The following is a 13,315-nucleotide window of genomic DNA, read 5'->3' on the forward strand; positions in this document are numbered from 1 at the left end:
GGGGAAGAAACCCACCCAAAGGCCCCAATGAAATAGTGCCCAGAGCTCACACAGATCCAGGAATAGTACTTGTTCCTGTGCTGCAGCCTGGAGAGATCGTGCATGACCAGGGCACTGGAGAGAGACCACAGGAGGATCTTGCCTCCTTAGTGGGGAATGATGAGCCCTAAAGAAAGCAATTGCTCTGGTCCTGTCCAGCAAATCTAAACAGCAGTGCTGAAATGGATCAAGCTGTTCCTGTGTGATATAGCTATATTCCAGAACAAAATTAACAAATATGTATCAGAATACAAAAACGTCCAGGGTCCAAGGAGGTAACCATCACAATATCTGACATCCAATAGCAGAAACACAGGACATAATGGAGAAAAAGAACTCAATCAATTGACGTTAATCCAGAACCGACATAGATGTTAGATTAGAAAAAATTACACTGAAACCTTTAAAAGTACAATCCATAGGTTTAAAATGTCAACTTGGAAAATATAAGAAAAGATTCATACTGAGCTTGTGGAAATTAGAACCACAAAGCATGAAATGAAAAATATACTAGACCAGGCATAATGAGAAAGTAGCTATTACAGGGGAAAAGATTGCTAAATTCAAAGATAAAAGCCATCCAAAATGAAACACACAAAAATATTGAAAGAGTTCAGGAAGCCAGGAGACAGCATCAAGCAGTTTAATATAAATGAAACTGGAATCCCTGGAGGTTCAGTGGAGTATCGGCAGGAATATTTGAGCAAACTATGACCCCAAAAGTTCTGAGTTAATGAAAACTCTAAGATTACTCAATCCATGAAAAGCAATGAGCCCAAGTACAAGAAATAGGAATAAAAGAATACCCAGACACAACATAGTTGAATGTCCCAAGACCACTAATACTAATAAATACAATCATTAGAGCAGCCAGAGGAAAAGCAAAAGAAGAATTGCCTGAAGAGGACTAAAGATTGCTTGGAAAAATTCCAGTACTTTCATGATTTAACCAGCATTGTGCGTCACTTTAGCCCACGGTTCACAGCAACTTTTACTCAGAACAAAGAAGGAAACTATACTGAAGTGGAAGGCCTGCATGAATGATGCTTTCCTTACTTCCTGTTTCCCTGAAGTACAATCCTAGCTTTGTCCAGATCTCTGGTAGCAATGAATTGATCTCTGCCCAGGTGTGCTCTGTCAGTGCTTCCTACCAAAACATCTCTAGCCACTGAAGGTTTAAGACAAGTATTTACAAGGGATGATCTGAAAGAGGTAAAGGACACGGGGAGGAGCTATCTGCTTTCTGTGGCCACGTTACCTCCTCTTATTTCCAATAGTTGTTTCAGTAACATAAAGCCATGTGGGAAGGAACAGAGATTGAAATTGAAAGGTCCCTGAACCAATCAGAAACAACTCTCCTGTGAACTTCCTGTCACATAAGCAAGACAATTCAGCACCTGCACCCTGAATGGCATATTGCTAACTTTAGCTGAAGACAGTCCAAGCTGACATGATCACAAGGTGTAAAGGGAAATCGGAGGAGAACATTCTGTTTCTAGGTTCCAAGCAGGATACTTGTTCCATGATGTGCTCCTGCTAACTCTGTTACCAGCTTCCTCTTTCATGTAGTTCTGCTCTCAGAGATGTAAAAGCCTGGGTTGTTACAGGCATGGTGAAGCTGAGTCCTGAGCTCTTGAATGACAGGATGATACAAAACACCAGCCACAGGGACCTCCCAGAACTTAGTGGCATCAGAGTCCCTCTAGCATCCAGACCCATGAACAATACAAATCTTCTCCACCCCCATGCTGACTTGATTTCTGAGTCTAGCATGTCTATGTGCAAAGTAGATAGCCTGGTGGTTTCAAGGGTAAGAAGTTCAGAAGAACAAAAGCACAAAAGGCATGTGACCACTCCTACTGACCTTCTTTGGCAGTGGAAAATGTCATGATTTAGAATCTAAACAAGGCACCTCCTGGTCAGCTCTTCCATGTTGACCTGTGTAGCTCATATTCACAGGTCACAAAGGCCCTGGAAGTTCTGCAGTAAGGAGACTGAGTGTCATCTCTTAGGATCAGGAATCTGTTTTGTTGAGGCATAGCCATGAACAGCTCATGAACCCAATATAAAACAGACTGCTACAGGCAACTTGAATATGTACAAGATTAAAATTTGATGGGCTGATTTGTTTTCACAGGTAAAATTATATAGCTGAATGTAATGTAATAGGTCGTTTTCTGATGTAACAACTCATAGTGGTTCCCTGCTGCTGAAAGAATGGAGTCCAAGGCATTTCTGATGACCAACAAGTTCCTGGAAAATATGCTCATATCCTAGCTAGCTGAGACTTGACTAGCTTCAGACACATGCCAAAACTGTCTCCATTCCCTGGCCACACATCTGGATGTTTTTGTTGTCATCTCTATGTGATATTTTATATGTCTCCCTCACTAAACTGACCCAAACCCTCCTCCAACAGAACAATCTGGGAATTAAGTATTAAACAAAAGCTCAAATGACTTGTGTCTGTGATTTTTCCAGCTGGCTAGGGGCTTCCATCTTCTGGTCCCCAGCAGGTATCTCTATTGTCACACTTATCATATTGTATTGAAAAGTCTAAGAGCTCCTCCAACTGTAACTCATATCTTTTCTGTCTGGATGCCTTTCATGTTTACTCTAGCATCTAACATATTTGTCTCGTAAAAATTGGTTGCAGAGTTGAATGAATGAATGAATGAATGAGCAACTTCTGGCCTTCACTCTGTTGCAACTCCCGAGTGTATGCACAAAATTCTTAGGGAGGCCTGAATACAAATTAAATCAATTTAGAATCTTGAACCAATTTATGCAAATCAAGTTTAATATAGAATTAGTCTGAACTCAATGTTCTGATTTCTCCCTGCTAGACAGGTCCCTCTGAACTGTGCTCAAAGTGTTGAAACAGGAAAGGATTGAAGATGGCATCATAAAATAAACAACCTTTTATGTTTCTGAGGCCACTTTAATCAAAAGAGCCCAAACCAAACAGAAAGAGCTGTAGCTGTTCCTGTGAAAGTTAGGAGCCATTGTGTACGTATCAGATAGTGAGAAAGAAAATAGGAAAATGATGAATGCAGATGAAGAGTGTGCGATACAAAAGACATACCTCTCTTGAGAAGAGATCGAATTACTCCTTAAAATGAACACTGCTCAGTTTCAAGGGCTCTAGACACAGTATACTACAGAAATGTTCCTATCATTGTTAATTGCCAGAGGTAAGCTTTAGCCCTGGGTTCCTGACTGCAATGAAATCATGTCAGATAAGGATGCACCCAGATGCTTAATTTTACTTGCTGAAGCCAGTGATTCTACCTTCCTAGCCAAATCTGGATGCATACCTGAGTGTCCTCTGTTTTCACTCATAGCACTAGGAGGACACATGGACATCGGCTTTTTTCCTAACAGGTACCTTGTTCAACAATTATTTGCTGCCAGTGTGTGCAGAGATGGAGACAAAAATGTTTGCCCTCTACCTGCTCTTGAATTCGGTGAGGGAGCAATTGATGGCAGCCCATTTTCATGTTGTGAGATGCTCTATTGAGGAAGTCAGGGAGGAAGAAGGCATGGAACTGCCTCTTATGCTGCCCCTCAGAGAGGCAATAACATTGGCATATCAGAGAGCAAGATGCTAAACACATTGTGGCATGAATCTATCCATGAAATGGGCACTTTTCTATAAAAGATCAAAATAGGATAGTTAACTCTGTTGTTGTATTTGCTTGTTAAGGTCTATCTTGTTAACCCTTGGTGATACATAAATTTATTTCCCAGTAAACAATCTTATTACTCTAGGTAAGGGAAAACATTCTGAAGTTCAAAACAGTTCACTTTTCCCCTTGTCGTAGCAGCTGATTTTCAGAACAATGCATTCCTTTTCTTCACTCTTTAATACTGAGAACTTCACAGTGACTTCCTGGGCTGTGTTGCTGCTACTGTTTTTTAACACTTGAAGATTCTGACTGTGGCTTTGCTTAGCCAACATGCTCATTTGCCTCTTCAAAGTGCCTGCCATCAATCATTTTGCCCCTTCTCCCTCCTTTTCTTACATGGAAGATGAAATATGGGTAGGATTTCTTACCACCCTGACAGAAAGCTAAAGCCCAAGGGAAAACGAGACTTAGAAGCTAGGATTTCAGATGTTTGGGGCTCTCTGTAACTCACCCACCAAAGACACACTCATTTTAAGTACATGTGACATTCACCTCATGGGTACCATGAAAGTGCATATTAGGAGAACGTCCATGCATTCACTGTGGCCCAGTAATGACCAAGGTCCTAGGTCTCCAACAGGCAGAGTGTGATAGAGATCTGGTTTAAATGTTTCCTACTTGTCAGGTTTTGCCATTGGAGGCAAGGAATAAAAAAACAACATAGAAGATGGGTACTGCTGAGCTTCTAATTAAAACAATTCAGAGAACATAAATGCTGGAGTAATTTTGGACCCGCCATGTCGGGCTGCTTTCAATGCAAATGAGTTGTTCCGATTTCTCCCTTCACTGGGAAGGTATAATTAGCTCAGCTGCAACAGGGTAGATGCCTTGAGGCAGCCATCTCCTGGTGCTGCCAGCTCCCTCATGAACAGCTGCCACCCACCCCTCCTGCCAAGGACTTGCAGAGAACCCATGGCCACCCCACGAGGCTGCTCTCCTACTACCAGGAGCAGAAGGCACAGGTTTCTTTGGGTATTAGTTGTTGACATAGAGCATGTTACTCCTCAATGCAGCTGACTCCCTGTCTAGTTACAAGTCTTCTATATAAGAGCTTAAGCTAATGCAAAAACCCTTCCCTATTACTACAGCAGCAAGCACTGTCAACATTTGGGATGACATGCCACATGAACTGCAGCAGCTCCTCACCCCGGGGCAGGCGGTGTGGTGGTACATGCCAACTCAGACACAGGGAGAAGCATTCATGTTGGGGGCCAGCAAAAAAGACATCTAAACTGTACAGACAGCACATTATCTGAGCCCTGGTACGGAAAAGAGACACCATGGTGGGAATACATTCAAGGTTAAGTTTGTAAACCATCCCATGAGTAAGAAACTGCAAGTGCCCTAGGATGCAGCCACCACTGGAGTTCTACGTAAATGTCAGCATCAGTATCTGCTTGTGCTTGTGACAAACTGAAAGCAATGAGTCCCATTGGTGTGATCGTTCAGTAAGCACAGATATCCCAAGAATCAATCCTATAATGAAACTTGTTAGAGAAAAATAAAAAGTTGACTGTAATCTAGAAATTTTAGACAAGCTCCAAAATAAATAAATCCTATTTTGCTTGTGTTGGTAGGTTGCTATCAAATCCGTAGATCTGCTTTCCTACCAATCTGATTCACTCCCTCCTGGAACAGAGATCAATGTAAGGCAGGTTTTTTGTTCTCATCTTGAGGATGATAAGCAAATAAACAGAAAAAACAACATATAAATCCCGAAATGTAGGGAGCATGGAGGAAATGGAAGGATAAATTAAAGTGATATGTTCTCAGTCACCAGGATGGCTGCAAAAACATTGAAGAAACTAAACTGCAACCAGAAGGAATTATTATCTGCTTCAACTGGGTCAAAAGGAAGCATGACAGGCTCTTGTCACCTAAGTGGATGAATAGTTTTTAGGTTTTTGTTGTTTTTTTTTTTTTCAGGATTTTTCCATATGTTCAGGAATTTCCTCTCCTCCCTTCCTAATTATCTACTGCCTACTGATCTCCCCTATGTTATTATAACAGTACAGTCGAGGATTTTGTTTCCAATAAATGATAATAAATTATGGAAGATGACAAATGCCAGTGTTTTTATAAAGCATAAATGACCAAGATTAATTTCTCATGTTCATAATGCTAACCATAATTTTGCTAGCATTTTACTTTTCCAGAATATCTGAGATTCAATTTTGATACCATATTATTAGTTCCTTTAAAACAAGTCAGAATTCCGCAATTCTGTCTCTTATTAGCAAATTCACAATGTTGTGCTAGTACAATCATTGCATAATTCCAAGACATGTTCACCACCTCAAAAAGAAATCTAGGGGTCAGTGCTACACACTTTTCTTTGCCTTTCTCTCCAACAATGGGAGAAACCACTAATCTATTTTCTTTAGTCACTGATTTGTCTGTTTTGCTTTCCTATAAATAAATTCATGATCTTTTGCTTTCAGATAACATAGTACGCTTAAATTTTATTTGAGTAGGGCCCAGCGTAATGGCGCAGAGGTTAAGGTCCTCGCCTTGCACACCCGGGATCCCATATGGGCGCTGGTTCTAATCCCAGCAGCCCCGCTTCCCATCCAGCTCCCTGCCTGTGGCCTGGGAAAGCAATTCAGAACGGCCCAAGGCTTTGGGACCCTGCACCTACATGGGAGACCCGGAAGAGGCTCCTGGCTTCGGATCGGCATAGTATCGGCCATTGCAGCCACCTGGGGAGTGAATCATCGGACGGAAGATCTTCCTCTCTGTCTCTCCTCTCTGTATATCCGCCTTTCCAATAAACAATAAAGAATAATAATAAATCTTTAAAATAAATTGTATTTGAGTAGTGGCATATATTAGTAGATTATCCACGTTTGTTGCTGAATAATATTCCCTTGTGTGTATTACTGAATTCAGTTCATCCACATATCAGTCAGTGGACACATTATAGCTGTATTTATGATTAAATACATACTCACCCCTTCCTCAAATCTCCATCCACCCACTGATTTCCCCTATATGATTACAATAATATAGTCCCTCATAATCACAACTCCATCATTCTGCTATTTAAGTGTATCCTGACACTGTAAGTATGGACAATGGCAGAGAGTCGAGATATGTATTGTCAAGAAATATTTAACAGTTTCACAGGGAATCCATCTTTGATTTGGAAATAGAGATGCATACTGTACTGTATCTTCACATCTGGATATGGTAGTCTCTATTATAGTCACTACATCCCCTTAAATGAAAAGCCATAAAAGAAAATCAACAAGAGGGAAAAATAAAAAATTTAAACAGCAATATAAAGTTAAATAACATGCTGCTGAATAAACAATGTGTTACTGAAGATATGAAAAACAAAAACCTTCTTGAAACAAATTATGTTATTATGTGACATGAATCGGTGAGGAAACAAAAACTTTTTGAATGAATGAAAAGAAAAACAAATGATCAAATCCCCTGAGATGGAGCAAAAACAGTATTGAAAGAGCTATTGATCTTTTATTTTGCATGGGAGGTTGCCTTATATCAAGGCAATATATAAGAGAGAATATATTTGTCATTTGGGGATTGATTTATTTCACTGAGCATAATGGTCTCAAGTCGGAACTATTCTGTTGAAAATAGTAGAATTCTATTCTTTTTAATGGCAGAGTAGTAGTCCATGGAGTAGACGTTCTGCAGTTTCTTTATTCACTCCTCTTTGGACAGGTATATGGGTTGTTTCCATGTCTTTGCTATTATAGAATGTATTGCTATAAATATAGGATTACAGATCCTTTTCTTATATGCAGATTTCATTTCATTTGGATACATTCCTAGGAGCAGGATAGCTGAGTCTTATGGTAGATTTATTTTCAGTTCTGTTAGCATTCCTCACACTGTCTTCCCTAGTGGTGGTACTGACCTCCACTCTCACCAACAGTGAAGGAGGGTGCCTTTCTCCCCACATCCACACCAGCAGGTGTTGTTAGTAGAGTTCTGGATGTACGCCAATCTCAAAACTTCAATGTGGTTTTCTTTTGTATTTCCTTGACAGCTAGGGAGCCTCAGCATCTTTTCATATATTATTAGCCATTTGAATTTATTCTTTTAAAAATGTCTGTTTATTTCCTTCACTTATTTCTTCACATGGTTGTTTTGCTGTTGATGAGTTTCTGAAGCTCTAAGTAAATCCTGGGTATTAGTCTTCTATTGGTCGAATAGTGTGCAAAGATTTTCTCCCATTCTATTGGTTGTTTCTTCACTTTGTTGATCATGTCCTTTTCTGTACAGAAGCTTCTCAGCTTGTTGTAGCCATTTGAACTATATTTCTAGAGATTCTGGCAAAGTACAATGTTTGACTTTACTGAGTTCAGCCCTGGCTTTGAGAAGGAGGTGTATTTTCATTTGTTTGGATAATAATTCAGTTGAAACATTTACTGAACACTCCCTTCACATTAGACAGTTAGAAAACCTTATTGATTTACCACTCAAAAGAAAGCTGCTATTGTGCTACATGTTTCTTCCCAGGATGCTCATCAAGTTCAGCAAAGCATCCAGATGTTTGTCTTCTGAGACACGGAAATACTCCCACATCCTACCAAACAGGCAGAGCTTGCACAGGAGGTTCAGCTACTGTAAGCCAAGACCATGTCTTAGACATCTGGAACACGCTTGCCACTTCTCTCCTCAAGGAAGATTCATTGAGGCTCCAGTGTGAAAGCTTGAAGCCAAAGCTGGACCTTGGTTTCCTGTCATCTTCACAGCTTCTTGCCACACAGCATGTCAACAGTGCTTATCAAGGTGACAGGGAAAAGCACATCACAAAGTGATCTACAGAAGGATGTGCAGAGAATCATGAATTCATTTCCTTAGACTAATTGTAACCTACTTGGTTCTTCTAAAATTCAGAGACAATGCACCTAAGTACGTCCTATTCTCCTACTGTCTCCCTTTAAGGTCAACCAAACCAACGAGAAAATCCAACAGAACCTTTGAGGTACAGGAGCACTATCCGAAAGCTTTACTCTACCATGACCTTAGTGTTTGGAAACATGTTTGCGTCTTCTCATATGCACGTCCCAAGATCTCATTTGCGAGGAGAGAAACTGGTGTGATTTAGATGTGGTATGTCCCCAAAACCATGTTGAACTTTAATCCCTACTGTAAAATATCCAGAGGAAAACATTTAACGGATTTGATTGGAATTAGGCAAAGTCACTGGAGTGGTCTTCATGATTGGGGGCTATTGCCTTTACATGAAGAAGGAAGATAATAAGTCAGACATATATGTGTCCTCCCTATCTCTTGCTTAACCATGCCTTTCTTTTGCTGCCTTAGGGCTTGTCAGTCAGAAGGCCACCTCCAAATGAACCTCTAGAATCGTATGTGTAAATGGTTCCCTTTATTTCATAAGTAGCCTGCCTCAGGTATTTCATTATATAACACAAAGCAGAATAATGCATATATTTATGAGGGTCGTTTTGAATCAATGTGTTTGAGTTCTTGTCTGTAGCCCTGCCACTCAGTCGTTCTAGTGGTAGGACCACCAAGGAGGTTGAGTGGGCTTGTCCAGGAGCAGGCAGAACAACTTTCAGCAGAGATGGTTCAACGAAGTTCCAGTACATTATTATTTATGTGAACAAGTTCACCTTCTTTCAGGTTTCAAACAAAGGCTTCTGGCATATCACAAAATCCGTTCTGAGTCCTAGAAACTCAAGGCCCTCAGAAACTCTCCCAAGCCTTGAGTTCCTTAGGTAAACATGCATACTGTACACTCGTCAAATGGGAGACATCACACACTGGATAGTCAGGGAAAGGGCAGAATGTGTGACTGGCTGAACATTTACCCCCCAAATAGTTAACCCTGGTACCTCAGAATGTGATCAGGTTAGAGGAGACCATCACAGTAGGCCTCAGTCCAATCAGAGGGAGAGGAAATTGAGACATAAAGAAAGAGACCAAGTTTCCAGACATGTGAGATAAAGGTCACGTGAGGACACGGGGAGAAGGCAGTCATGGGCACACTCAGACCTCAGAGCATTCAGACAGCTTGGGGTGTTGGCCATCAAGCCTCCAGGACTGTGAGAAAGTTAACTTCCGTCAGTGAAGCCACTTTGTGATGCCAGACCTAATGGATCAATACCTATGGTGGTGGTGGGGGGGAGGGACAGAAAGGCTAGAGGCGGCTGTGGTCTTCCAGTGCAAGCAACTACTCACCCTGTAGTAGTCGGTGCTGTACACGTCTCGGGACATCCCGAAATCCCCAATTTTCACTAGCAGGTTCTCCCCGACCAGGCAGTTCCGGGTGGCCAGGTCGCGGTGCACAAAGTGCTGGGACGCCAGGTAGACCATGCCAGCGGCGATCTGCTGCGCTATGTGCAACATCTGCGACTGTGTCAGCTCCGTGGGCGGTGTGCCCTCGGCCATCAGCACGGCGTCCGGCCCGTGTGCCCTGCAGAGGACACAAAAAGGGGAGACTGAGGCCTCAGCCCTAGCAGATTCCTGGGTCCTTTCACACCTCAGAGGGCTGCTAGTGCTTGGAGATGCCAGCTGACTCAGCATACAGAAGAAACGAAGATGCTGCACCCACACTGTAGCCTGGAGGCCCGACAAGCGACCCAACTGCTGCAACGCTCCACCAACCCCAGGACTCTGCCTTTTGCAGGGCTATGCAGGCCTGAGGGATGTCCTTTCCTGCCATATATTGTCATGTTTATGTATTAGAGGAGCCCTTGACCCCAGGAAGCAACAGGTACCGGAGGCAAAGCAAAACCAAGAACGTACTGAAAGAGAGTATTTGTTCTGGAAGGATAGGCGTAACCTCAGTGGGATCCTGGCTCCCTCACTTCCCAACCAGAGTTGCTGAGGAGAACCCCGTCTCCTTGCTGACCCTTTCCCAAAGGGCTCTGCTCCCCAGCCCAGGCCACCTGCCCTATGAGCTGCCTCGGATTTCAGGCTTCCATAAAGAGATTCAGGGCACTCTTAGCAATGCAAAACACCGTTTCCTTTGCTCCACCCCTCTCAGTGCAATAAAGGCATGGAGTTTCTTTTCAATCTCAGAAAATTTATTCTTTTTTTTTGGAATCAGTTTTTTTTTTTTTCTTTAAGAATGCTTTTTCCAGGGTATCTCTGTGGTGCACTGGATTAAACCTCTGTGTTATAGTTTTAGAAGCCCAAGTAGGTGATTGTTCAAGTCCTGGCTGCTCCATTTCCCATCCAGCTCTCCACTAATGCACTTGGAAAAGCAGCAGCAAATGGCCCAGATCTCTGGGACTCCACACCAATGTGGAAAACCCAGATGGGATTCTGGGCTTCAGCCTGGCCCAGCCCTGGTGGCTGTGGCCTTTTGGGGAGTGAACCAGGATATGGAAGATATCTGTCTTTTTGCCTCTGCTTGACTTTCTCTCCTTTTATAACTCTGCCTTTCAAATAAATAAATAGATCTGCTTTTTAAAAAATAACTTCATCTTCTTCTTGTTATACACTTAACCGTTCCCCAGCTACAGAAGGTCTTCACAGTGGGATGTGGCTGGGTGGTGGGATATCAGTGCAGTACCACATGTACAGGCTGAAATCTATCTCCTTGAGCCATGATCTATGTCATAGCTTTTGATGGCCTGAGGGGGCGCTGCAGGGCAACGAATAAAGGCACTTCTGCGGTTATGTTCAGGCAAAAGGCTTCCAAGACATTTTGAAACCGTTTGAAATAAACATGAAAGATTTCAAATACATTATAAGTGAGTGACCTTCCCTGCAGGGTGTTTTTAAAAATGGATGGAAAATGAAATTCAAAGACTAGCTAATTTTGGCAAACGAAAATTTGAAATCCACACAGAGGAAGAGTCATAAAAATTCATATAAAGCCTACATTACAAAGGAAAAAATAAGTATGCTCTTCAAAACTATTTTGCACCAAAATAAGCTTTTCTTTAATTTCATTCTTTCATAAACATTTTATAGTCCCGTTGCATGAACATTTGGAAGTGAAAGAGCCAGAATCATCTAGGAACATACATCGTGTTTTGCCTCTGTCCCTCCCATGAACCGTTCAAGCCACAGCAGTATTCCTCCTGTTCCTTCCATCATGGCTTATCCCTTTCTTGGATTTCCAAGGCATGCTGTCACCATTTTATTGGTATATTTCCCAGAATAAGCCCTGGAAAGGAGATAGGGAGTTTCCCAGCCAAACAATCCCCACACCAGGATCTTTGAAAACCTTTGAGCTTCTTTAACTCCAAGCTACCCAGTCCTTATTAGTCAAATATGCAAAGGACTCATGGGTTAGGGATCTTCCAGTCCCTTTTGTCTTTCAGTATGCTGGGCAGGAGTTTCCCAGGTTTGTACAGGGCTATTCTGAGCACATTTCACTTTTACTTAAATGGCAGGCCCCTCCCTGGCCTCTTGCTGCACTAAGGGCCAGTTTTGGGAACATACTTTGGGGATTTCTCTGTCTCAAGATCGATCACTATAGGAACGAAGTCTTGCCAGGTGGAGGCTGGAGCTCTGGCCTAAGAGCTGAAACTGACTGCTCTCATGCATTAGCCATGCAAACTTGGGTGAGTGTCTTAGCCTTTGTGTACCCTTTGTCCCCATCCTAGAAAGTGAAGATGCTTGTGGCAGCTTTCTGATGGCTTAGATGTGAGGACTGTCGACTGCCTAAACATAGGGAAGACTTTGCAAACAAAGATTCTCTTGCACTCCCGCCAACAGTGTACAAGGGTTTCTCCTGCACACCCACCCCAGCATTTGGCCTTTTTAAAAAGATTTATTTATTTTTATTGGAAAGGCAGATTTTTGAAAAGCCAGAGAGAAGAAAAGACAAAGAAAAAGATCTTCCATTTGCTGATTCATTTCCCAAGTGGCTGCAATGGCCAGAGCGAAAACAGTCCAAAGCCAGAAGCCAGGAGCTTCTTCTGGGTCTTCCACATGAGTGCAGGGTGCCATGGCTTTAGGCTGTCCTGGGCTCCCAGGTCACAACTAGGGAATTGGGTGGGAAGTAGAGCAGCTGGGACAGGAACCTGTGCCTTTATGGGATCCTGGTGCATGTAGGGCAAGGATCTAGTCACTGAGCCCAAGCACTTGACCCAGCAAAAATCTTTTTTAGTAGTAGCCTTTCCAACTGGAGTGGGACGATGCTTCACCATGCTTGTAACTAGTATTTCCCTGATGACTGGTGACACAGGACATGCCTTCATCTATTTCTTGTGCATTTCCATTTCTTCTGTTGAGAAATGTCTAGCAAAATTCTTTGACTGTTTCTTAACTGGATCTTGTCTGTGGCTGTCAGATCTCATGATCTAGCTATCTCACTTCTGGCTACGTGGCACATGAAAGGGATATCTCCACTCACATGTTCAATACAGCACTATTTCTAATATGCAGGATATGGAATCAGCCTAGGTGCCCATCCATAGATGGCTGGATAAAGAAAACATGGTGTAGATCCACAAGGGAATACTCTATATCCATAATTTTTAAAATAAAATATTGTAACTTGAAAAAAATGGATGAAACTGGAGGTCCTTAGTTGAATAAAACAAGCTAGACACAGAAGGTCAAATACCACATGATCTATCTCATATCTGAGGGTTAAAAGAATAGTTAAGAAACTGGTTCTATAGTGT

The 13,315-nt window shown here is 42.2% G+C and overlaps 1 protein-coding gene across 3 annotated transcripts in view; it reads right to left on the reverse strand.

Moving 5' to 3' along the window:
- NTRK2 (neurotrophic receptor tyrosine kinase 2) overlaps positions 1-13,315 on the reverse strand; it is a 347,706-nt gene that overhangs the window by 50,060 nt on the left and 284,331 nt on the right. For all 3 annotated transcript variants that reach the window (XM_040963515.1, XM_040963514.1, XM_040963513.1), the window contains one exon: positions 9,909-10,143. In XM_040963515.1, coding sequence (XP_040819449.1) covers positions 9,909-10,143 — 235 coding nt within the window. The remainder of the gene's footprint in view (positions 1-9,908; positions 10,144-13,315) is intronic.

Source organism: Ochotona curzoniae, unplaced genomic scaffold, assembly GCF_017591425.1.
Source record: "Ochotona curzoniae isolate NIBS_2020 unplaced genomic scaffold, NIBS_Ocur_1.0 scaffold_3208, whole genome shotgun sequence".
In the NCBI taxonomy this organism is placed as follows: domain Eukaryota; kingdom Metazoa; phylum Chordata; class Mammalia; order Lagomorpha; family Ochotonidae; genus Ochotona; species Ochotona curzoniae.